General features: G+C 42.4%; 1 protein-coding gene across 2 annotated transcripts in view; it reads left to right on the top strand.

Annotated features, from left to right (window-relative positions):
• PMP22 (peripheral myelin protein 22) overlaps positions 1–23190 on the top strand; it is a 244838-nt gene extending 221648 nt beyond the window's left edge. For both annotated transcript variants that reach the window (XM_044090521.1, XM_044090522.1), the window contains exon 5: positions 22606–23190. In XM_044090521.1, coding sequence (XP_043946456.1) covers positions 22606–22772 — 167 coding nt within the window. In that variant the 3' untranslated portion in view covers positions 22773–23190. The remainder of the gene's footprint in view (positions 1–22605) is intronic.
• Positions 23191–23581: the final 391 nt, after the last annotated feature.

Below are 23581 nucleotides of genomic sequence, written 5' to 3'. Positions count from 1 at the left end.
GGTTGGATGCAGCCACTGTGTCTTGGTTGAACACTTAAATCTGTCATTTCAGTTGCTCTGGTCAGGCCATTAGGGCCTTCTGGTGGAGAGTTGCATCAAGTGTGGAGTGCAGATGTTGGAGACCCGATTGTCTGCTGGTGCTGTGTGCTGGATCCAGATTTGTTTTTTTTTGTCAGTCAGAGGGAACTAGACTGGGATTTTGAGATGCCGTTGGTGTGGAGATGAGCCTGATGATGGTGAGATGGCTTGGCGCAGATGGTGGAGACCCAGTTGTCTGCTCTTGCTGTGTGCTGGATCGGATTTGGTTTCTTGTTGAGAAGGAGGGAACACTGGGATTTGGGATGTTCTTCTTAATATCTAGCTACTTTGCTGGTGTGGAGATGGGGCTGATGATGGTGAGAGTTGTGCCGAGTGCGGATGGGGTAAACCCATTTTGTCTGCTGGTGCTGTGTGCTAGATTAAGAATCCTGCATGGCTGTTAAAGCTTCTGTGCCTTTGGATGGCTTGGACTCTGTTGTTATGTATGTGTATATTCTATCTAGGTTTAATTTTATACATGATTTCTGTGTTTCTGTATTTATGTTAATACTTGAGCTTGGAGGAATGTAATTTCGAGCTGTGCACTTTTTTGTTGTATGGTCTGAATGGAATAAAGTTTTACTTGACTAACTTGGCTACTTACTTGACTTAAATGCTTCATAAATGTAATCTTAGATACTGAAAAAAGGAGGGTCCTTTAAAGAGTTACAATATCTTTGATTATCATTTTTTAACAAGTAACTGTATCTATCTGTCTATATGTTTATCTGTCTATCTATCTACTCTTTGTTGACTGGGTTAATTCCACTAGGACTGTACTTTTGCATTTGAAATTTCATCGCTGTCTAAATGGAGTACTTATGTTATAATTTTCAGTACGTTAACTTATAAAACCAGTTAGTGAAATTTTAAAAAGTCTGTAGGATTTACCCAGAAAGTTACATTTTGTTTCATATTGTATTTGTAAGCATAAATATCTTTTGTGAAAGTGTGTGGGTGGAGTGAGTGGCAATAGTGATTTATACAGTCATGTGCTGTTTTCTGTGGAAATTGCATGGCATGTGGTTTTAGTGAATTATTGTACATTCCTTACTGTACAGAGATGCTTGGTTTGCTGTGTGCCCTTTGAAACAATGCATTTGGAACATTCTTGGTGTAGGTTACCTTGGCAAACACTGCTGCTCTAAATTTCTTGACATTTAAAGAAGAATGCTGATTTCTTTGCCGTTTTGTTAATTTTCTCATTGTTTTAAAGACAACTAAATATTGTTTTATAATAAATGCATCAAAGCCATCCAAGTACATCCCCACTCATATGTTTGCACAGTAAAACACTGGAGGCAGGTTAAAAAGGATGAAGGGTCATTGTAATGGGATGTCTTTATTCTAGCTGCTAAAATAAGTTTAAGTCGAGGCAGCATGGTTTGCTTAGGAAAATTATTGTGAGCTATACATGTTTTACCTAACACACGAGATTGACAGAGTCAGTGAAAATGAGTGTTCTAAAACCAGGGAATACTGGCTGATGAAAATAACACCTTTTTCTGTTACAGATGTGAGCATGTTTGCAGCTTTCTTTTTTCCCAGCTATGTCAGAAATAAAATACACACATTCTGAGCATATTTTACAGCTATTTTGTCTAACTAGTGGTAGTGTGGATGAATGAAGTGTTTCAAGTACAATTGAAAGATGATGCTATCCTGTCATATTTTAATATATTTAAAGGTACATGTGAAAGGATTTGAGAAGGAGGGTGTTTCAGATCTGGATCATGGCTACCTTTAAAAACTCAGTAGGTGAAAGCTTTATTCTAGAGCACCAGTCTGCTTTTAGACTATCACTGTAGTGCTTAACTGTCAAGAGTAGAGAGCAACAGCATTTACCTTTATTGTTTTAAATCTGATGCAGCCATTTGGAGAGAAAGAAACATGGAATTTTGCACTTCATACCAAATTGCATGTGCTTCTATCCATGGATAATATTACTTTTACCCTTAACTTTCTTGCTTCAGTCTCCAATAGAAAAAGGCCACAATTGTCTGATGCTTTTACCTACATAACAAACAAAATAAAATGAGTAAAATTAAAAAAGGCGACAAATTGATGTCCAGTGGATTGCAGGCAAAACATGGGATTTCTGCAGATCAGATAACCTCAGACGTAGAAATGACTGGGTAAGCCTGTTTGTGCTTTATCTCATTTGCATAGCATAGTTAAGTGGGTGTTTGTGAGGAAAATTGATAGGTGTGAGTAAAGCTCACAAGAAGGTAGTAATTCATTGCTACCAGGCTATTGTTCATTACTGTATCCATTAACACTAGTGAGTATATGGAATCTGTGAAGCTGTGCATGAACCGCAGACAAAACATAATGATCTAGAAAGATGGTCTACTAAATGGGCAGGTGGTCTTGTTACACAGTAGCAGACTGCAGTTCAAAATGCAACAGAAATCATTCCTGTAGTTGGACATAGTTTAGAAGGGATCAGGTTTGTTGGATCCGAGAATGAAATGGACTTGTAGGAAGCCAGATCTGAATGTTTTGGCAAACTACAGTGTTTTCTTGTGCCCATAAAAAAACAATACCATGTCAGAACAAGTCCTAGTGATTTTTCCTAAAGCCTAAACATAAGGAAGTATAATATTACAGTGCCAGTCTTTGTAGGACTTTACTTTTGTGCATCCCATACAGTACTGGAAGACCTGCCTTGCCTCTAATAGTGTCTGTCAGATATTTATATATAATAAAAGAACAATTATTCACTTATTTTTTAACAGATTTGCCATCTTGTATTTGTTTGCTGTGGTCACTGTATCCATACTACCAAGAGTTTATCTTTTTTGTAGAGCACTTTCTAAGCACCAGTTGCTTGGGATGGGGAGTGGTGGGGTGGGGGATTAGGTAAAAAGGGCTACAGTTGTAATTATTTAGATAATATTAACAGTAGCCTAATCTAGTATCAAGCAAGTAACCCCCCCCCCATCTGTTAAACAACTGGTTTTGATTGTACTTTTAGGATGACATTAATCAGAACCAGTGAACAATATAATTAGTTGAAAATTGATTTTTTTGCACTTGCAGTTAAAATAAAGTTTATATATGCTGTCTCACAGGAACGAATCTCAAAGTTAAGCTTTGTAGAGAAACAGTGTTCAGAAAATGCTGTGTTAGTTCTTCTGAACTTAAGGTAGAAACCCACAGCCATTTCAGAAAATCATTAAAGTCTTGCAAAAGTGGAGCATAATTCTAATGTATGAGTCTTATTTTTTAAGATATTCATGTACTTAAGCTGTAAAACAGGGTCTACAGTGAATAATCGCATGTCATTTGAAAGTCATATCATTGTCCCAAACCCAAAGCATCTAAAATCATGAGAGGTCAACTGTGACACACCCAATGAGTCAAAATGCAAAAACTTTTTATTTGCAGGGTGGCAAGAAACCCTACACCTCTTGATGTAAGGGTAATCCCCTACACACCTGAACTATTTTATATGCATATTGATGTCAACAAAATTTGTAAGTTCATTATGCTGGTGGAAATTCACACTTGTCACTGCCAGTTGTTAACATCTTTCAACTGGCTAGTAACAAATCAGGAAAACTTCTTCCTTAACTTCCAGTTGTATAAAATTCTCAGTCACGGACACTCTCCACCATTAAAACTGAATTTCTAATTAAACACCAAAACAACACATTTAGAGATGACTCTGAAGACTTGAGGTTGATAGCACAGCTTGAGCTGGCCCAGGTTAATAGTTGGTCTACCAATTCCTTTGAATATGTGCTTGTAGCAGCAGTTAATTGCAGATTCCTGCGTGTGTACAGTCCACACAGTTAGCACAGGCTTCCTCATTGACCCATTGTGGGAGCTTAAAAGATGGTTAGAGTTGGGTGATTTTAATGCCTGGTTTGATGACTGAAAGTCTGCCATGGACAGCCTGCCCTTTAGTCATGTTCTTTCTTCTGTTGCTCGTTTTCAAGAACATTTTCAGCATCTGATGTTGTAACGTGGTCTGTTACCCCGAGTTTTCTATGGACAAACCCCCTTCCCGGTGTACTGTATGTTTGTTTTGTAAGACAGAATATATACATTTGCTGGATAGATGGTGCATTGTGGATTCCTTGTATATATGATACATGTGAGTGAGTTACTTGTGATTGGCAAATGCTAGTCATGTGCTTAGTGGCAGCTTTGATGTAAACTATGGTTTCACTACATTATGTCATTCCTATGAAGTTTTAGGTCGTTAAAGGGACAGAAGTATTTCACATAATACTTTAGTGTTTTGCTATTTACTTATGGTGTGTTTGAATTTTTGTTACTGATTTCTGCATACCCTAACATATTTTGGGAGCGTTCTGGTTTGTTTTTATATTTAAGAAAGTTATGGAATTGTCAGTCAAGTATAGCTGAATCAGTCATGTGTCAAGTGATGTTACTGTTCTCTGTTATGAAAGTAGATCCCTAAAATGACTTCACTCAGCAGACAAGATGCCGTTGTACACGGTAATGTAAAAACAACTTGCTAGTGTGTGTTACTATTTAAAAAGTCAGTCATATCAGAATAGTCTAACGTTTAGTGCAGGTGTTTGAGCAAGATATTTATGATGACATGGTTTTCCTGATATGGATATTGTACAACAGGACATTTTAACATAACAGCATTTGTAAGTAACTATATCACATAACCGCAAATCAAGTGCATACATTTACTTATAATGGTTGGAATATGTCAATTAAGTGACAGTAAATGATTTTAATAAATATTTTGAAAACAGTATAGTAAACATGGAGTATAGTGTATGTGAAGGAGCATTGCAGACTGCCTCTAAAGGGTAATACTTGTTATCCCTAACAGCTTTGACAATCTAGTCCTGTAAGTGAACTATTCTCCCATCCTATCTACATATTACTACTCCACAGAGCTTTCCTATCAGTGTTAACCTTTCAGAAACATAACTTATTTGCTAAGGTAGTGGGGATGCAAGATTTGATCACCAGGATGTATTTACCTGCAACTCGTGAGGATTTTTCATTTATGCTGCTGCTGTTGCTGTATAGGCTAGTCTTTCAGCTCAGACATTCAGTTACTGTAAATGCCAGTCCAATGGTTCATTAGCACCATCGATGCAATATTACGTTATGTGTTACACACTATAAGTGAACCTTGTGGTGTTCAGCAGAGAGCATCCTGTTCTGGTAGAAACCCCCCTTACATCCAGTCTGTATGAAAGAAATTGGCTGTCAGCTGTTTAGTCATGTCTGTCGTAGCCAGCACCTTGGGGACACAATCTGCTGCTCAAACCTTGGTCACTTTTGTCATGGCCTGGGCTGCAGCTTCCTTCCCTGTGTAACCAGCGTGATTACTGTGTGTTTTTTTTTTTTTTTTTTTTTTTTTTTTTGCTCTAGAAAATTATGATACTACAGTGTGGCAGTGACTTAGCATACCTGAAAAAATGTTAATAGTACCAAGTACTGGTATTCTGCAGTCATCTATTGACTTATTTAGCTTAACAAAGCAACTCCATTTGTTTGTGCTGCCTGTCACTGCTATAGTGAAACATTATTATGAATAACACTAAAGGTGTGTGTGTGTGTGTGTGTGTGTGTGTGTGTGTGTGTGTGTGTGTGTGTGTGTGTGTGTGTGTGTGTTTATAATCATAATGGAAAATAAAATTCCAAGGACAGGTAGTCCAGCATAGCAGAGTATATCAGTACCAGACTGACCTTCAGTATACCTGCTAAGCAGTACAGTGATACTGGATATTATTAGTGCAGAGAAGAACACACTTTTTGAAATAATACAAAATGTAGTAGAGTACCTGTGGTACTTTAAAATGCAAGTTTCATCTGATTCACCACTTATAAATATCAGTTTCCTTTCATATATTTACAGAGGTCAGTTTAGACAGTAATACAATGAGAAAGGTAGATCATTTCTTAACATTAAAAAACAGAAAAACTAGTAGACTTAAAACTTTGTTAATGAGCTCAGTCACAATAATTTCCAAAAATCATGAAACCCAGGTAGTGTTCCAAAGCAACAAGCCTTTATTTGTGATTGAGCTCATTAATGAAGTTTTAAGTCTACTAGGATGTTCTTCGTGTTTCAGTGTTGCAGTCCTAATATATGGGTTATCCGGCTCCCGGTAGCCCTCACTCGGCCCGAATATCAGAGTCATCAGTATATGAAGTCGGTTGCCGCCAGTTGTGAAACTGATGTCAGAACGTCAGGTATAAAGGGAGGCAGCTGACGCCATTTCCTCAGTCTTTCTTGCCGCGGAGCCCGAAGCAGATGCAATTCGCACTAGTGCTGGTCGGCCTTTTACCTTCTTTTTGCTTTCCGACTACCAAGTTGAAGACGCCTTAAGATAAGTACCCTGTTGGGGATCCTCTTTTCTTGCTTTAATGAATGTCAGATAAAGTTAATAACTGTCCTGCCTGTGGAAAACAGATTCCGTACTGTGATTTTCATTCCTATTGTATAACTTGTTTGTGCCTTGACCGCAATGTCCCTACCTGCGATCTCTGTGCTTCCTTTAACCCACGTACCATATGCTGTAGAGCTAAGATTTTGCATAAGAATTTTGAAGTCTGGCCTAAGTTCATCAGTATGGCGTCTTCTGGTCTCCCGACTTTGGATATACCTAGGAAACGCAAAGACAAGGACCACGACAGGCCTAGGGTTAAATCTGCCGAAAATGCACCGGTGAAATTGGTCGTCGGCACAGCGGTAGTCAGTGAGGTGCTTTCGCAGCCCCTGCAGTCCGCAGATTTACAGCCGCAAGCCTCTGCTGAGACCTTTATGGAGTCCTCCATGCTGCAGGCTGCTATTTCATCTTCAGACCCTCCCCCCGTCACTGCCTCATATGGATCCGGAGCCGCTATGCAGGCACCGGCTTCTGACACCTCTTCTTTTCGACATGAGACCAGAACCAGACCAACTATTTTAGTTCAGACTTCTGCGGTTGCTAGGCCTCCTGAGTCCCTCTGGATTGCTAGCAAACCTTCCAGCCGCAAACCTACTCACAAGCAGGCGTTGGCCTCCCCTCCTGTGCCTTAGTCCCAGTTGGTAAAGATAGCTGGGGATCTTCTTTCCCTGATTAGAGGCTCTCATCCCCCCCTTCCAAGAGGGTTACAGAATTGTCTCCTGATGTTTTCTCTGTCTCAGATTCTGAGGTTTCCAGTATTTCTGCTGGAGAAGAAGGAAATTCTCAACTTTTTTCTGGGTTTGAGGATTCTGATGCTGAGGACTGTATCCCTTCTGCCTCCCCTCCAGAAGATTTTTCCTTTGGGGATACTTTGAATACTCTTAGGGAGCACCTTAAATGGGAATGTCAGGATTTTCCTCAGTCTAAGAAAAGAATCAGGGAATTTTTGGATTTGTCACAGCATAAGCCTCTAGCTATACCTCCAGTATTGGAAGTTGTGGATGATGCTTTCATGGAAAATTCTTTAACTCTTATTCCTGTTTCTCCTGCCCCCAGAAAACCTGACAGGTATTATAGTGATGTTCTTCGTGTTTCACTGTTGCGGTCATTACATTTCGGTAATCCTGCTGACAGGTTGCCCTCAGTCAGCCTGAATTCCAAAGTCTTGTGTCCTGCATCGGTTGCTGTCACCCCTTCCCTGACGTCAGGTCGTCAGGGGTATAAAAGATGCAGCCAACGCCATTTTCTCCAGTCTTTCTTGCCACGGGATGCCCGAAGCAGAAGCAGTTCGCAAGTATCGGTCGGCCGACTCCTGAGATTTTCGTGTTCGAATTTCACATCCGAAGTCTTCATTAAAGCTAAGTACCCCATTGGGGAAACTTTTTTCTTGCTCCAGACCGATGTCAGAAAAAGTTAATAATTGTATTTCTTGTGGAAAGCAAATACCTCATAAGGACTTTCATTCTTACTGTATTCCTTGCCTAGGCCCTGACCATAAGTTTCAGGTTGTCGGTTTTGTGCTAGATTTAATCAATGCACTATTAAGCATTTATATGATTTTGCATTAAACTATTTTGGATGCAGATTTAATTATCCAGAAATGTCGGATAGCCATCCGACTACCGGAGTTCACAAAAAACGCAAAGAAAAAGATAAACAACCGAGGCCCAAAACCGACGATGAAGCTTCTCCTAAGCCAGTCGCGGTTCTCAGTGAGGCGCTTTTGCAGCCCCTGATGCCCGCTACTTTAGAGTCGCAGGCTGCTACCGACTCCCACGTGGAGTCAGCTATGCCGCTGGAAACTCAAGGTATTGGAGTCTCAGACACTATTCCTTCAGATGGGTCCGGAGCCACTGAGCAGGCACCGGCTTCTGAGGGGGTATTCAGACCTAAACATTTATACATTAAACCGACTTCAGCTTCAAAGGCAAAGACTAAAGTACCTTCAAAGACAAAGAAACAGACTCAAGAGCCACGTGGACAGGCCTCCATGCCCAAAAAACAGATACTGAAAATGGCCGAAGACTTGATTACCTTGATCAGGGGTTCATATCCCCCTCCTGATAAGAGGCTTAGGCAAGAGACAGACTATGAATCTTCAGATCAGGTTTCTATTTCTTATGATTCCTCTTCTGATCAGGAATATTCTCTTCCCCTCTGTGAGGATTCTGATGCTGAAGAATCTATTCCTTCAGCTTCTCCTCCTGAGGACTATTCTTTTGGGGAACCCTTACATACCATGAGGGAGCACTTCCATTGGGAGAGCCAAGATTTTTCCGAATCTAAAAAGAGGCTCCGGGACTTCATTTTACTACCTCAACACAGGCCTCTAGCCATTCCACCTGTGTTCGACATTGTATATGATGTGTTTTCAGAGTCTAGTCTGACCCATGACTCCTTACCTCCAGCTCCTGTTAAGTCTGACAGATATTACATTGTTCCTGACTCTCATAAATTCCTTTTCAAAAACCCTGCTGCAGACCCAGAAATTATTTCACAGGGTCCCAAAGGGGTTAAGGCTTCTGCTGCAAAAAATCCTACACCCTCTGACAGAGATTCTAGGGCACTGGATAGATGGGGAAAAAAGGTTTACACATCTGCTACCTTGGCTGTAAGGGCCTTAATCTGTCAGTTTCATATGCTCAGATATCAGAAACATGTCATGGCATTGCTTAAACAGAAAATGTTGTTAAACTCTGAATTTGCAGAAAACAAGGAAATGCAGGATTTATTGCATGCAGCTGAACAAGTTGGAAAGCATACTTTGCAATGTGGTTTTGATTCTCTGGGGCCGCAGTTACGGGCTCTGTAATTAGGAGGCATGCTTGGTTAAAGGAACAAAATCTACCTGATCATGTCAAAGTTAAATTATTAGATGCACCTTTACAGCATGATACTTTGTTTGGTGTTAAGGCAAAAGAGGTGTTAAAGAAAATGGAGGACAAAACTAAATCTCTGCAAACTGTCAAAGATTTTTTACAAGTACAGCCATCTAGATTTAATAGACACTGGCCAACAAAGAATTGGTCCTTTCCTGTGTCAGACAGACCTCAAAGGGGCAGATCCAGACACCCTAGTGGCAGATCCCAGGCGTAAGGTTTATACAGGTCAAAGCAATGGGGTGCTTCTACCTCCAAAAGTGGAGAAGACAAATCATAACCTTACAGGAAACAGTCCCAATGACTTCCCCCTGCCTGCACCAAGCACTTATCTCCTGGCAGCACCCTTAGGGGGAAAAATAGCATTTTTTCTCAAAATTGACGCATTATAACCCAGGACAAGTGGGTTCTAAACATAGTGTCACAAGGTTACAAGTTCCACTTCCATACCCTGCCAAAGGCAAATGGTTGGCCAGTTCTGCCAAAAAATCAATGGGCAGAGGCGCAAAAACAAGTCTCATCCTTCATGGACATGGGGGCCAGTCAACAAGTACCAAAGCAAGAGCAGGGACAAGGATTTTACTCAAAACTGTTCTTGGTACCCAGAAAGGACAAAGCCTGGAGACCAATACTGGACCTATCTATTCTAAACACATTCCTGGATATACCAAAATTCAAAATTTTGACCTTGCAGCAGCTTCTGCCCATGCTGGGCACGAAGGCTTGGCTTGTGAATTTAGACCTAAAAGAGGCATACCTGCATGTCCCAATCAGGCAATCATGCAGAAGATACCTCAGATTCAATGCTGGCTTAATGCATTACCAATTCTCTGCACTGCTCTCTGGCTTATCTACTGTGCCCAGGGTCTTTACAAAGTGCCTGGCACCAGTAATTGCATTCTGCAGACAAAGAGGAATACAAATATATCCTTACTTGGACGACTGCCTAATTCAAGCAGAGAACAAGGACATTCTTCTACAGCATCTGGCGTTTGTGAAAAGACTTCTAACATGCCTAGGGTACACAGTCAACGAAAAGAAATCAAAACTAGTACCCTCTCAAGAGATAATATTCCTGGGTGCCAGCTTAAATACAACTGCCCAGATGGCTTATCTCACGCCAGGCAAACAAAGGCAACTGACTACTTATTTCAAAATATTGGCAACAAAGACCTAGTTATCTGCAAGAAAAATTCAGCAGGCTTTGGACTTCATGGCATCCTGCATCCTACTAATTCCATATGCAAGACTGCATATAAGGAAACTTCAATTGTACCTAAAAAGTGTTTGGACTCAACATTGCCACAGCCTGGAAACAATGATTACTCTCATCCCCTGCCTGCAACAGGAGTTTCGATGGTGGGCGAATGCTTGTCACCAGAACAAGGGACAGCCATTCACTTTACCCCCAACCAGGCAAAATCTAACAACGGATGCATCAGATTATGCTTGGGGGGCCAACATGGCAGGAAGATGCATTCAGGGCACATGGTCCACAAACCAGATGCATCTACATATCAATCAAAAAAAGATGCTAGCTGTTCAGAATGCCCTGACAGCCTTCAAGGACCTACTTCATCCGGGCCAACTACTGATAAAGACAGATAACACCACGGTCATGTGCTATATAAACAAGCAGGGGGGCACACATTCTTACCCCCTTTGCAGACTAGCCATGGCTTTGTGGGACACAGCATTGACTTACCAAGTTCATCTGCAGGCACAATTCCTGCCAGGAAAGGAAAATACTCTGACAGACGAACTAAGCAGAAACCTCATGGATCCCCACGAGTGGCAGCTGGATCCACAAGTCGTCAGCATGATAACAAGGAAATGGGGATGCCCGGACATAGATCTATTTGCCTCCCCTCACAACTACCAACTAAAAGATTCTGCACAAGGACTTATCACAGACAAGCATGGAAAGTGGATGCCCTATCTTTCAGCTGGAAAAACCTATCAGTATATGCCATTCCTCCACTGCCTCTCCTCCCCAAGGTACTCCTAAAGGTCAGACAGGAGAAGCCAAAGATGATACTGATTGCCCCAGACTGGCCCCGCCAGTACTGGTATCTTAAGAAACTTGCCTCAATGCCCAGCCTGGACCTTACCTCAAATACCTTATCTACTGTGCCAACAAAACAATCAGATCTTGCACAGCCAACTCAGGACACTAAACCTGGCAGCATGGCGGATAATGTAGGCATACAAAGCACACGTCTCAGTAAAGCTGTGATGGATGTCATTTTGGAAGCCAGAAGGCCTAGTACTAGAAAATCTTATGCTGGAAAATGGAAGAGATTTTGTTCTTGGAACCAGACACAAGGAACTGATACAGCTGTACCAAACATTCCTCAGATTTTGAAATACTTAACTGAGATGCTGGACAAAGGCCTATCTTTTTCATCAATTAAAATTCATGCCTCTGCCATTTCAGCTCATCACAATACAGAGCCACCAATCTTTTCTCATCCTTTATTAAGGCAGTACCTCAGAGGAGCCAAGAACTTAAGGCCTCCAAGGAGATCACCAATACCTGTATGGGACCTCAACTATGTCTTGGAAAAACTCACCCTGCCTCCTTTTGAGCCAGCTGCTACTGCTGATATAAAGTATTTATCTTGGAAAACAGCTCTACTCCTAGCAATAACTTCTGCAAGACTAGTATCAGAGTTACAGGCACTCATGGCTGTGGAACCTTTTATCATTTTTTATCCAGACAGGGTCTCTCTGAGGACAAACCCAACATTTATGCCTAAGGTGGTGTCCAGTGTGGCCCTTAACCAAACTATTAATTTGCCACATTTTTATCCAAATCCACAGAACAAGGGGGAGAGAATTCTACATTCTTTGGACATAAACAGACAGCTTAGATTTTATTTGGACAGAACCAAAGTTTTCAGGAAAACAGATCAATTACTAGTGGCATATGCTGCAGGATCACATGGAAAGGCTATCTACAAGCAGACTATTTCAAAGTGGATAGGCCACTGCATTCATTTCTGCTATTTACAGCATGGCAAGCCAGTGGCTAAGGGCATTAGGCCACATTCAACCAGAGCTGCAGCCACTTCAGCAGCCTTTCTCAGGGGAGTGCCAACCAAAGACATTTTAGAAGCTGCTACTTGGAGTTCGGTGTACACTTTTGCAAAGCATTATCATCTGCCACTCTACTCTAAATCCAGGACAGGCTTTGCCACTGCAGTTCTGCAGGGCCTCATAGTCGCTCCTAATGCTGTTTAGCTCCAGCCTCCCAACCATAGTTTTGGGACTCTACCCAAATGTAATGACTGCAACAGTGAAACACGAAGAACATAGTACAGTTGTGTACACTTACCATAAATGTAGATGTTCGAGTGTATTCACTGTTGCAGTCCAGGTTACCCACCCACCATCCCCCTTACTTCTGCTGGAACTTATCTTTCCTTCTCTGACTTATACAACCTATGTGGTGTATTTGCTTGTAGATGAAGGTAAAGTTTATATTGGTGCATGTGTTTTTATATATAAATATATATTTATATAATTTTGGCTACCCTTTAGGGGGCACCTGACATCTGGGGCAAGAAAAACTGAAGAAAATGGCGTTGGCTGCATCTTTTATACCCCTGACGACAGGGAAGGGGCGACAGCAACTGACGCAGGACCCAAGACTTTGGAATTCAGGCCGACTGAGGGCAACCTGCCAGCAGGATTACCCAAATGTAATGACTGGAACAGTGAATATACTTGAACATCTACATTTATGGTAAGTGTACACAACTGTACTTTCCTGATTCTCATCAATTCCTTTTTAAAAACCGTACTGCTGATCTTGAAATTATTTCTTAAGGCCCCAAGGGTGTTAAGGTTACTATTGCTAAAAACCCTTTGCCTTCTGATAATGAGTCTAGGGACTTGGACAGGTGGGGTAAAAAAGTCTATACCTCTGCAACTCTTGCCATTAGGTCTGTAAATTGCCTTTTTCACATGCTTGAGTATCAGCAGCATATGTTGGAGGCTATTAAGACTAAACTTGGGGATATTCCTTCCATATCTGAGAACAAAGATTTACAAGACTTACTGAGTTCTGCCACTTTAGTTAATAAGCATTCACTTCATTGTGGATGTCCTTCAAGGATGCATCTGCAGTCCTAACATATGGGTTGTCCTGCCTCAGGCAGCCCTTCGGTCGGCCGGATTCCAAAGTCTGGGTCTGGCCTCGGCTGATGTCGCACTTCACCCGACGTCATAGCTGCTGTCAATTGGGTATAAAGGCATCAGCCGATGCCATTTTCCTCAGTCTTTCTTGCCGCGCGGTGCCCGAAGCAGAAGCTGTTCGCAAGTGCCAGTCGGTCAGATCCAGAGATTTCTACTACCGAAGACTTCTAAAAAGCTAAGTACCCCGTTGGGGACTCTTTCTTGCCTCAGCCGATGTCAGAAAAAGTAAATAATTGTTTAACTTGTGGGAAACAAATGCCTCATAAGGATTTCCACTCTTACTGCCTTCCTTGCTTAGGCCCAGACCACGACGTAGCAGCTTGTCTAGCCTGTGCTTCCTTCAACCGACGGACACTTAGACGTCGGTCGGAGTTTGCGGAGGAGTTTTTTGGTCCCGCTTTTGCTTACAAAATGCCGTCGGACACTCCGACTTCACAATTAGCTAAAAAGCGTAAGGCAAAGGACCGACACTCGCGGTCCACGGTTTCGGCCGAAACCACGGTTAAGCCAACCGCGAGCATCTCGGTTTCGGCTGAAACCGAGTCCTCGGTTCTTCCTTCAGCCGAAAGCATACCTCCGACAGCCGAGGCCTCACACAGCATGGCTGAATCTGCTACTGAAATTTCTCCTGCTGTAGCAGGCACCCAGGATTTATCAGATACTATTCCTTTAGACATATCTACTCCTGCACGTGGAGCTGCTAGGCCCCCTGCATCCATGTCTATCAAGGCTTTTTCTAGGGCTAAAGCAGCTAAATCTTCTAAGGCCTTGCCTGCTAAAACCCCCTCACACAGGCCTAGCTCTAGTTCCCAAATGCTCAGCCTGGCAGAGGATCTCATTTCTTTGATCAGGGGATCCCAACCTCACCCTGACAGGGCCTCTCATCCCCCTCCCGAGAAGAGGCCTAGAGCAGAGCCCCCTGAGCCAGTTTCTACAGATTATTCCTCTGATGATTCAGAAAACTCAAATCCTCCAGAAGGCCCTTATTCTCCATATGAGGACTCTGACGCAGAAGACTCCATTCCTTCTGCCTCTCCTCCTGAGGAATTTTCTTTTGGGGAAACCTTGCATGCTATGAGAGAGCAATTTCAATGGCAGGGCCAGGATTTTTCAGATTCTAGGAAAAGGCTAAGGACCTTTTTACATTTGCCACAGCATAGGCCTTTAGCCATTCCTCCAGTACTAACAGTTGTGGATGATGCATTTAATGATGCTTGTACTGCCCCTGACTCTCTTTCCCTGGCCCCTGCTAAGCCCGACAGATACTACAGGGTCCCGGACACACATTATCACTTGTATAAGGCTCCTATTGCAGATCCTGAAACTATTTCACAGGGCCCCAAAGCTGTAGCAACTGCCTCTGCCAAAAACCTCCTCCCCTCTGAAAGAGAATCTAGAGCATTAGAGAGATGGGGTAAAAAAGTTTATACTTCTGCTACTCTTTCCGCTAGGGCCTTAAACTGTCAATTCCACATGATTCAGTATCAGGAATTTTTGTTAGATCAGCTAAATAAAAAACTATCCTCTCCTGAACCTATAGACCGTAAGTCCCTTCAGGATTTGGTACATAACACTCAGCAGGTCAGTAATCATTCCTTAAAATGCGGCTATGATGCACTGAAGGCTTCCTTTAGATCAGCTATGACTGGTACAGTGATCACAAGGCATGGATGGTTAAAAGAGCAATCCTTACCAGACCATGTAAAGTCAAAGCTCCTAGATGCTCCCATGGAGAAACACAGTTTGTTTGGCTCCCCTGCACAGCAAGTGTTAAAGAAGGTGGAAGAAAAAGCAAAATCTGTCCAAACAGTCAAGGATTTCTTACAGGTCCAGCCTCCGAGGTTTAGTAGAAATTGGCCTTCGAAGAATTGGTCCTTTCCAGACACCACCAGAGTACAGAGAGGCAGAAATAGGCACCCAAGAGGCAGAGGTCAATCCAGAGGTGCCTACAGGGGACGTCAGTGGCAGCCTAACAACCAGAGAAGTACTGCCACAGATCCAGCTACTACCACTTCCAGAGGACAGTCACAGTGACTTGGCTCTGATACCGCCTACCAGGGAACAACTGGAAGCACCCTTAGGCGGAAAGCTAGCCTTATTTTCAGTAAACTGGCATTATATTACAGGAGACAAATGGATTTTACAGACAATAGACAAAGGTTACAGGTTTCACTTCCATACTCTACCAAGGAAGAGAGGAATGCCAAACCTACCACCAAACCAAAAAACAAACGCTCTAGGACAAATCAACCACTTACTAAGGATGAGAGCTATAGAAAAGGTACCGTCTATGGAACAAGGACAAGGATTTTATTCCAGGCTTTTCCTGGTGCCAAGAAAAGAAAACCAATGGAGACCTATTCTCGACCTGTCCGCTCTGAACACATATCTCATTGTTCCAAAATTCAAAATGCTGACCCTACAGCAACTTCTTCCCATGCTGGGCAAGGAGTCTTGGCTGGTGACTCTAGATCTCAAGGAGGCATACCTGCATGTCCCTATACGACCAGATTGCAGAAGATACCTCAGATTTCTTGCATGATCAGAGCATTATCAATTCTCAGCATTGCCCTTTGGCTTATCTACTGCGCCCAGAGTATTCACGAAATGCCTGGCATCAGTAATTGCTCATTGCAGGCTTCAGGGAATTCAAATTTATCCATACCTGGACGACTGCCTGATACAAGCGGACAGCAAGATCAAATTAACAAAAGATTTGGAAAAGGTTATTCACCTATTGCAAGCCCTGGGATACACAGTCAACATAAAAAAGTCAAGGCTGATACCATCCCAAAGGATAACATTCTTGGGTGCAGAACTGGACACATCAAATCAAATGGCATTTCTCACAGCAGAAAAACAAAAGCAACTACCACTCTATTTCATGGCATTAACAACGCAGAACCAGCTTACAGCAAGAAAAGTCCTGCAAGCCCTGGGTTATATGGCATCCTGCATAATATTGATTCCACATGCCAGATTACATATGAGGAAGTTGCAATGGTACCTAAGGAATTTATGGTCTCAGCACAAGCACAGCCTAGAAACCCAAATTCCAATAATTCCATGCCTGAAGCAAGAATTCCTGTGGTGGGCTCAGGCCTGTCAGTTGAACAAAGGACTGCCTTTCCACAGCCCTCACCCAAGCCAGACTATCACCACGGACGCCTCAGATCTCGGTTGGGGGGCGCACATGGTAGACAAGTGTATACAAGGCCTATGGACACAAGACCAGCTGAACCTACACATAAATCAAAAAGAGATGCTGGCAGTGAAACAGGCAATTCAGACATTCAGACCGTTTCTTCAACAAGGCCATTTGCTGATAAGGACGGACAACACCACAGTTATGTGGTATATCAACAAGCAGGGGGGCACACATTCATATCCTCTATGCCGGATGGCAATGGACCTGTGGAATGTGGCCCTGAGCCTCAACATTCAGCTCAAGGCCATATTTGTGCCAGGAAAAGAAAATGTACTAGCAGACACCTTAAGCAGAACTACCACGGATGCCCACGAATGGATGCTGCATCCAGACATCTTCAAATCCATTACAAAGAAATGGGGGTTACCAGAAATAGACCTGTTCGCATCCCCACACAACCACCAATTGAGAAAATTCTGCACAAGGACATACCACCCACTTGCTTGGAAGGTGGACTCCCTATCCTTCAGTTGGGAAAACCTAACAGCATATGCATTCCCACCTCTTCCTTTGATGCACAAAGTGCTACTGAAGATCAAAGAAGATCACCCAAGGATCATCCTGATAGCTCCAGACTGGCCGAGGCAGCATTGGTACCCGCTACTAAGGAGTATGTCTCGGGCACACGCATGGCCTCTACCTCTAGTTCCTTTACTGCTAACACAGAACAACTTCAAGATCCTACATCCAAACTTGAAAACACTGCAGCTAGCTGCTTGGAATCTTACATAAAACAAAATAACCCAGATTTATCTCAGAGGGTTAAAGACATTATCCTGGAGGCTCGCAGACCCTCCACAAGGAAAACTTATTCAGCAAAATGGAAAAGATACCTCATTTGGAGTGCAGCAAAAGGAGAAAATGTATCATTGGCAAACATAGCTAACATCCTGGAATATTTAGCAGAACTTTTCCACAATGGCCTGTCTTACTCCTCCATTAAGATTCATGCATCAGCAATTTCAGCAGAATACAACATGGATCCTCCAGTCTTCTCTCATCCTCTACTCAGGCAGTTTCTAAGAGGAATTAAAAATGTAAAGCCTCCAAGGAAGCCACCTTTGCCTACATGGGACCTGAACATTGTGCTAGAGAAGTTAACACTTCCCCCTTTTGAACCAGCAGCAACAGCAGAATTACAGTTCTTATCTTGGAAAACTGCTTTCCTGCTTGCAATCACTTCAGCAAGAAGGGTTTCTGAATTACAGGCATTGATGGCAGTACAGCCCTTCCTTATCTTCCATCAGGATAGAGTGTCCTTGAGAACAAGCCCTACTTTTATGCCAAAGGTGGTCTCCAGGGTATCATTGAACCAAGCAATCCACCTACCAACATTCTTCCCAACCCACAGAACAGGGGGGAAAGACTACTGCATACCTTGGATGTGCACAGGCAATTGCGCTACTACCTGGACAGAACCAAGAACAATAGAAAAACTGACCAGCTTCTGGTAGCATATGCAACAGGAATGGAAGGAAAAGCAATTTCAAAACAGACAATCTCAAAATGGATAGGAAATTGCATTAGATTTTGTTACTCTTTTCATGGAAAGACAACTCCAGAAAACATCAGACCTCACTCCACAAGGGCTACAGCCACTACTACAGCTTTCTTACGAGGAGTGGCTACCAAAGACATTTTAGAGGCGGTTACTTGGAGCTCCGTGCATACATTTGCCAAGCATTATAATCTACCTTTATACTCCAGATCCCGAGCAGGTTTTGCCACTGCTGTTTTGCAAGGGATCTTAATTACACCATAATCTTCTTAGTGCCTCCTCCCCCAGTTTGGCTATGGTATTCTACCCATATGTTAGGACTGCAGATGCATCCTTGAAGGACATAGTACAGTTTTGTACCTACCATAAATGTAGATGTCCGAGAGGTATGCATCTGCAGTCAGGATTACCCACCCTCCTTCCCCTCTGTGGTACTCCTAGGGTATTTGCCCATCTTGTAGCTGGTTGGGGGAATCTATTATGGTGTATTTGTTTGTATATATGTATATACATGTTTATTTTTGTTGCTCTCTACTGTTTGGAATCATTTGCATTTATCCAAATTTAGCCTTCCTAGAGGGCACCTGGCATCTGGGGCAAGAAACACTGAGGAAAATGGCGTCGGCTGATGCCTTTATACCCAATTGACAGCAGCTATGGCGTCGGGTGAAGTGCGACATCAGCCGAGGCCAGACCCAGACTTTGGAATCCGGCCGACCGAAGGGCTGCCTGAGGCAGGACAACCCATATGTTAGGACTGCAGATGCATACCTCTCGGACATCTACATTTATGGTAGGTACAAAACTGTACTTTTTGACACTTTGGAGGCTTCCTGCAGAGCAGCAGCCACTGGTTCCATTATTAGAAGGCATGCTTGGCTCAGGGAGCAGCTTCTTTCTGATCCTGTTAAATCTAAATTGCTGGATGTTCCTTTGCACAAAGAGAATCTTTTTGGTAATAAGGCTGAAGGAGGTACTGAAGAAGTTGGAGGATAAGGTGAAGTCTATGTAAGCTGTAAAAGATTTCCTTCAGGTTCAGCCTCCTCGGTTCAGTAGGCATTATCCTTCCAAAAATTGGCCCTTCCCTGATCCTGGCAAGCAGGGTTGCTCTAGGCCTAGGGGTTTCAGATCTTCCAGATGGCAGGCTTCTGCCCCTCAAAGGGCTAAACAATGGCATTCTTCTTCTGCTAAATCGGGGAGTTCTAAGCCAGCTTCCCAAAGTAAGCATTCTCAATGACTCCGGCCTTCTTGTGCCTACCTCTGCAGACCCTGGGTTTCCTTTGGGGGGAAGGTTAGCCAGGTTCACAGAGGTGTGGTCTACCATCACAGGCGACAAATGGGTGCTCAATATAGTAAACCAAGGTTACAAGTTTTATTTTCACACCTTCCCTGTTCTGCAGGGGTACCCAGACATACCCAGAACTCTCAGGGCAGAGGTAGAAATTCAAATTTCTTCTCTTCTGACAATGGGGGCTATAGATCCAGTTCCTGCAAGCACTGAGGTTCATGGCTTCATGTATTTTGATGATCCCATATGCAAGGCTGCATATGAGAAAACTTCAGTGGTACCTCAAGAATCTTTGGTATCAACACATGCAGGACTTAGACTGGATTCTTCCCCTAATTCCCTGTCTACAAATGGAGTTCCTCTGGTGGGCGACAGCCTGTTCTCAGAACAAGGGTCTGCCTTTCCTCCCACCACCTGCCAGCCAGACTCTCATCACAGACACATCAGATGTTGCATGGGGGGGGGGGCTCATCTGGAAGGCAGAGGCATACAGAGGACTTGGAGCACCCAACAGATTCATCTGCACATAAACCTAAAAGAATTGATGGCAGTGCAGCAGGCCTTGCTGGCTTTCAGGGACCTACTCTACCCTGGGACTTTGCTGATCAGGACAGACAGTACCACAGTCATGTGGTACATCAACAAGCAGGGGGGACTCACTCTTGCCCCTTGTGCAGACAAAGCATGAGACTATGGTCCGGAGGCTAAACTCCCTGGCGGATCATTTGAGCAGACATGTTCTGGATCCTAATGAGTGGCAACTGAACACGGTCATTTTCCATCACATCACTCAGCATTGGGGTACCCCACAAGTGGATCTTTTCTCCTCTTACACCAATCATCTCCTTCCAACCTTCTGCACCAGGGAGTTTCACAACAAAGCTGGGAGGGTGGACGCATTGTCCTTCCCATGGACACATCTCTCAGTTTATGCATTCCCTCCTCTGCCTCTTCTTCCAAGAGTGCTGCTAAAGATAAGGGACGAAAAACCAAAGGCTAGTCCAGTAGCACCACATTGGCCCAGGCAGTATTGGTATCCCCTTCTTCGCAGCCTTTCCCAGGCTCAGCCTTGGCATCTTCCTTTGGCACCAGATCTGTTGGTTCAGGAAGGGGGAAAGTTCCTTCATCCTCATCTTCAAACTCTGCATTTAACTGCCTGGCTAATACTTTAAATATTTCCCAACAGGTGGTTGAAGTTCTTCATGAGGCCAAGAGGCCTAGCACCAGAAAATCCTATGCAGATAAATGGAAGAGATTTTGCTCTTGGATGCTGGCTAAAGTAGAAGACTCTCCTTATTCTTCTCTTTCACTCATTCTTGACTACCTAGCAGGATTGCTTAATGGTGGACTTTCCTTTAATCAATCAAAATTCATGCTTCAGCAATTTCTGCTCATTGTTCTTTTGAGCCACCCATTTTTTCTCACCCCTTGATGAAGCAGTTCCTGAGGGGAGCTAGCAATCGTAGACCTCCCAGAAGAGCTCATACTCCTGCTTGGGATCTTAATTTTGTCCTGGAAAAGCTTATTCTGCCTCCCTTTGAACCAGCTGCCTCTGCAGATTTGAAGTTTCTTTCCTGGAAGACTGCTTTTCTTTTGGCTAGTACTTCAGCCAGAAGGGTATCTGAGCTGGAAGCCTTAATGGCAGTAGAACCTTTCATTATTTTTCACTCAGATCGGGTTTCTCTGAGAACCAATCCCTTCTTTATGCCTAAGGTAGTTTCCAGTTTAACTCTTAACCAGACTATTCACCTGGCTACATTTTCAGCAATCCCCAGAATAAAGGGGAAAGGATTCTGCACTCTTGATGTGCATAGACAGCTGAGATTTTACTTAGGACTAAATCCTTTCGAAAATCTGAGCAGTTGTTGGTTAGTTTTGCTCCTGGAGCTCAGGGTAAAGCTATTTCAAAACAAACCATCTCCAAATGGATTGCTTACTGTATTCACTTTTGTTACCTGCAGCATGGGAAGGTTCCCCCTCAGGGTATTAGGACCCATTCTACTAGAGCAGCTTCTACCTCTGCAGCTTTTCTGAGAGGTGTGCCTACTAAGGACATTCTAGAAGCAACTACTTGGTCTTCTGTCCATACCTTCACAAAGCATTACAATCTACCTTTGTTTTCTAAATCCAGGGCTGGTTTTGCCTCTGCAGTTTTGCAGGGCCTTCTTACCAACCCTTATTCTGTGATCCTTCCTCCCCCCCCTTTTTGTCTTTTTCCTGGGCTTTGGGAATCAACCCATATGTTAGGACTGCAACAGTGAAACACGAAGAACATAGTACAGTTGTGTACACTTACCATAAATGTAGATGTTAGAGTGTATTCACTGTTGCAGTCCTGGTTTCCCACCCTCCATTCCCCCTTTTTTCCTAAGGCACAGACTATATATTTTTATTTTTTGTATGACATTTCCAGGGTGTTTCCTTCCTGGGTTAGCCTTCTTTTGGGGGGCTTCTGACAGTTAAGGCAAGAAAAACTGAGGAAATGGCCTTGGCTGCCTCTGCCTCCCTTTATACCTGACATTCTGACATCAGTTTTACTACCGGCGGCAGCCGACATCATATACCGAGGACTCTGGTATTCGGACCGACTGAGGGCTACCGGGAGACGGATAACCCATATGTTAGGACTGCAACAGTGAATACACTCTAACATCTACATTTATGATAAGTGCACACAACTGTACTTTTTCTGTTTTTTATTTTCTCCTCAACACTTATGTTGGTGAGGTTTTAACTAGACAGTTTCCTGTGTTTGTTTATTTTTTTGTTTTTTTTTTCTATTTTAATTTTTTACATTTCTTAACATTACTACTCAGCTAAATTCTATGAACAAGTGACTGCTTGAGACAAGCCACAGGTTTTAATTTCTATCCTAATCGCAACTGACTGAAAGGTGCCATTGAGGAAGTGGTGATTGTCTTCATACTTTATGGCATGAAGATTGTTTTTTTTTAATTGTAAACATTAATATGTGAACATACTCTTAAGAGCATGCATCTTAAATTGTAGTTTATAATTAAATTAGCAGTGTTATAAATGCATACTTCTTTGCTTTTTAGGTCTGTGCGTGATGAGCGGGGCTTCTATCTACACAGCGAGACATGTTGACTGGAATTCAAAATTAACCAATGGCGGTTTTGGGTTTGCTTATATCCTTGCATGGGTTGCCTTCCCTCTTACCTTCATCAGTGGAGTAATTTATGTCGTCCTAAGAAAACGTGAATAAGATAACATGTAAAACATTTAACAGTTGGTATCAACTCATTTATGGAGAAAATGAAAGCGGAAAGAAAGACGATGCATTTCTGTTATAATTTGAAGATGTATATAGTATCTATGGTTTAAAACGTATTTATAACACTTTTTACATACATGTATATAGTATTGTTTGCTTATGTGACCAGGAGCCTCATTTTCAAGTGTTTTTTTTTTCCTTCAAACTAATGAAATATCTAGAAAACTCTCATTTGTAATTGTTTTAACTACGTATCTACTGGATGCCAAAGTACAACATAAAAAGCTCTGAGAAAGACATTTATTTCTATTTTTTGTATGTTAACCAAATAGTATATAAAAATTAGAGCTAGCAAGTATGTTCAAATTGTGCAGCTTCTTATAAAAAAATAAAGTGCCTCCGTAATCTAGCCGTGTGTTTGGAAAGTGTGTCCCTGTACTGACTGAAGAAACTGAAATGTTTTTCACAATGGTGCTACATATTTACCATTCCTTATACTGTTAGACATTTAACAATCGCACTGAAGACTTAATAATGAAAAATATGAAAATAATAAATGCTGTAATAATGGACAAAGTAAGATTTGTTATTTTTAGTTAAAGAAGTTTGATGCTTAATCAGGAGTTATTCGTTGCTTTGCTGATATAAACTGATGTTTTGCAGGAAACTGATGTAAGGACTGATGGCTTAAAATACATATGTATGTTTTAAGTACTATATGTAAAGCATAGTAATTTTCTTTATTCTGATAATATATTTAGGGATACTAGGCTAAGTTAGAAATACTATATGATTTAATG

Source organism: Protopterus annectens, chromosome 12.part0, assembly GCF_019279795.1.
Source record: "Protopterus annectens isolate FY-2018-M chromosome 12.part0, PAN1.0, whole genome shotgun sequence".
Classification (NCBI taxonomy): domain Eukaryota; kingdom Metazoa; phylum Chordata; order Ceratodontiformes; family Protopteridae; genus Protopterus; species Protopterus annectens.
The sequence above is the reverse complement of the archived record's forward strand: the minus strand, read 5'-3'. Positions and strand labels throughout refer to the sequence as shown.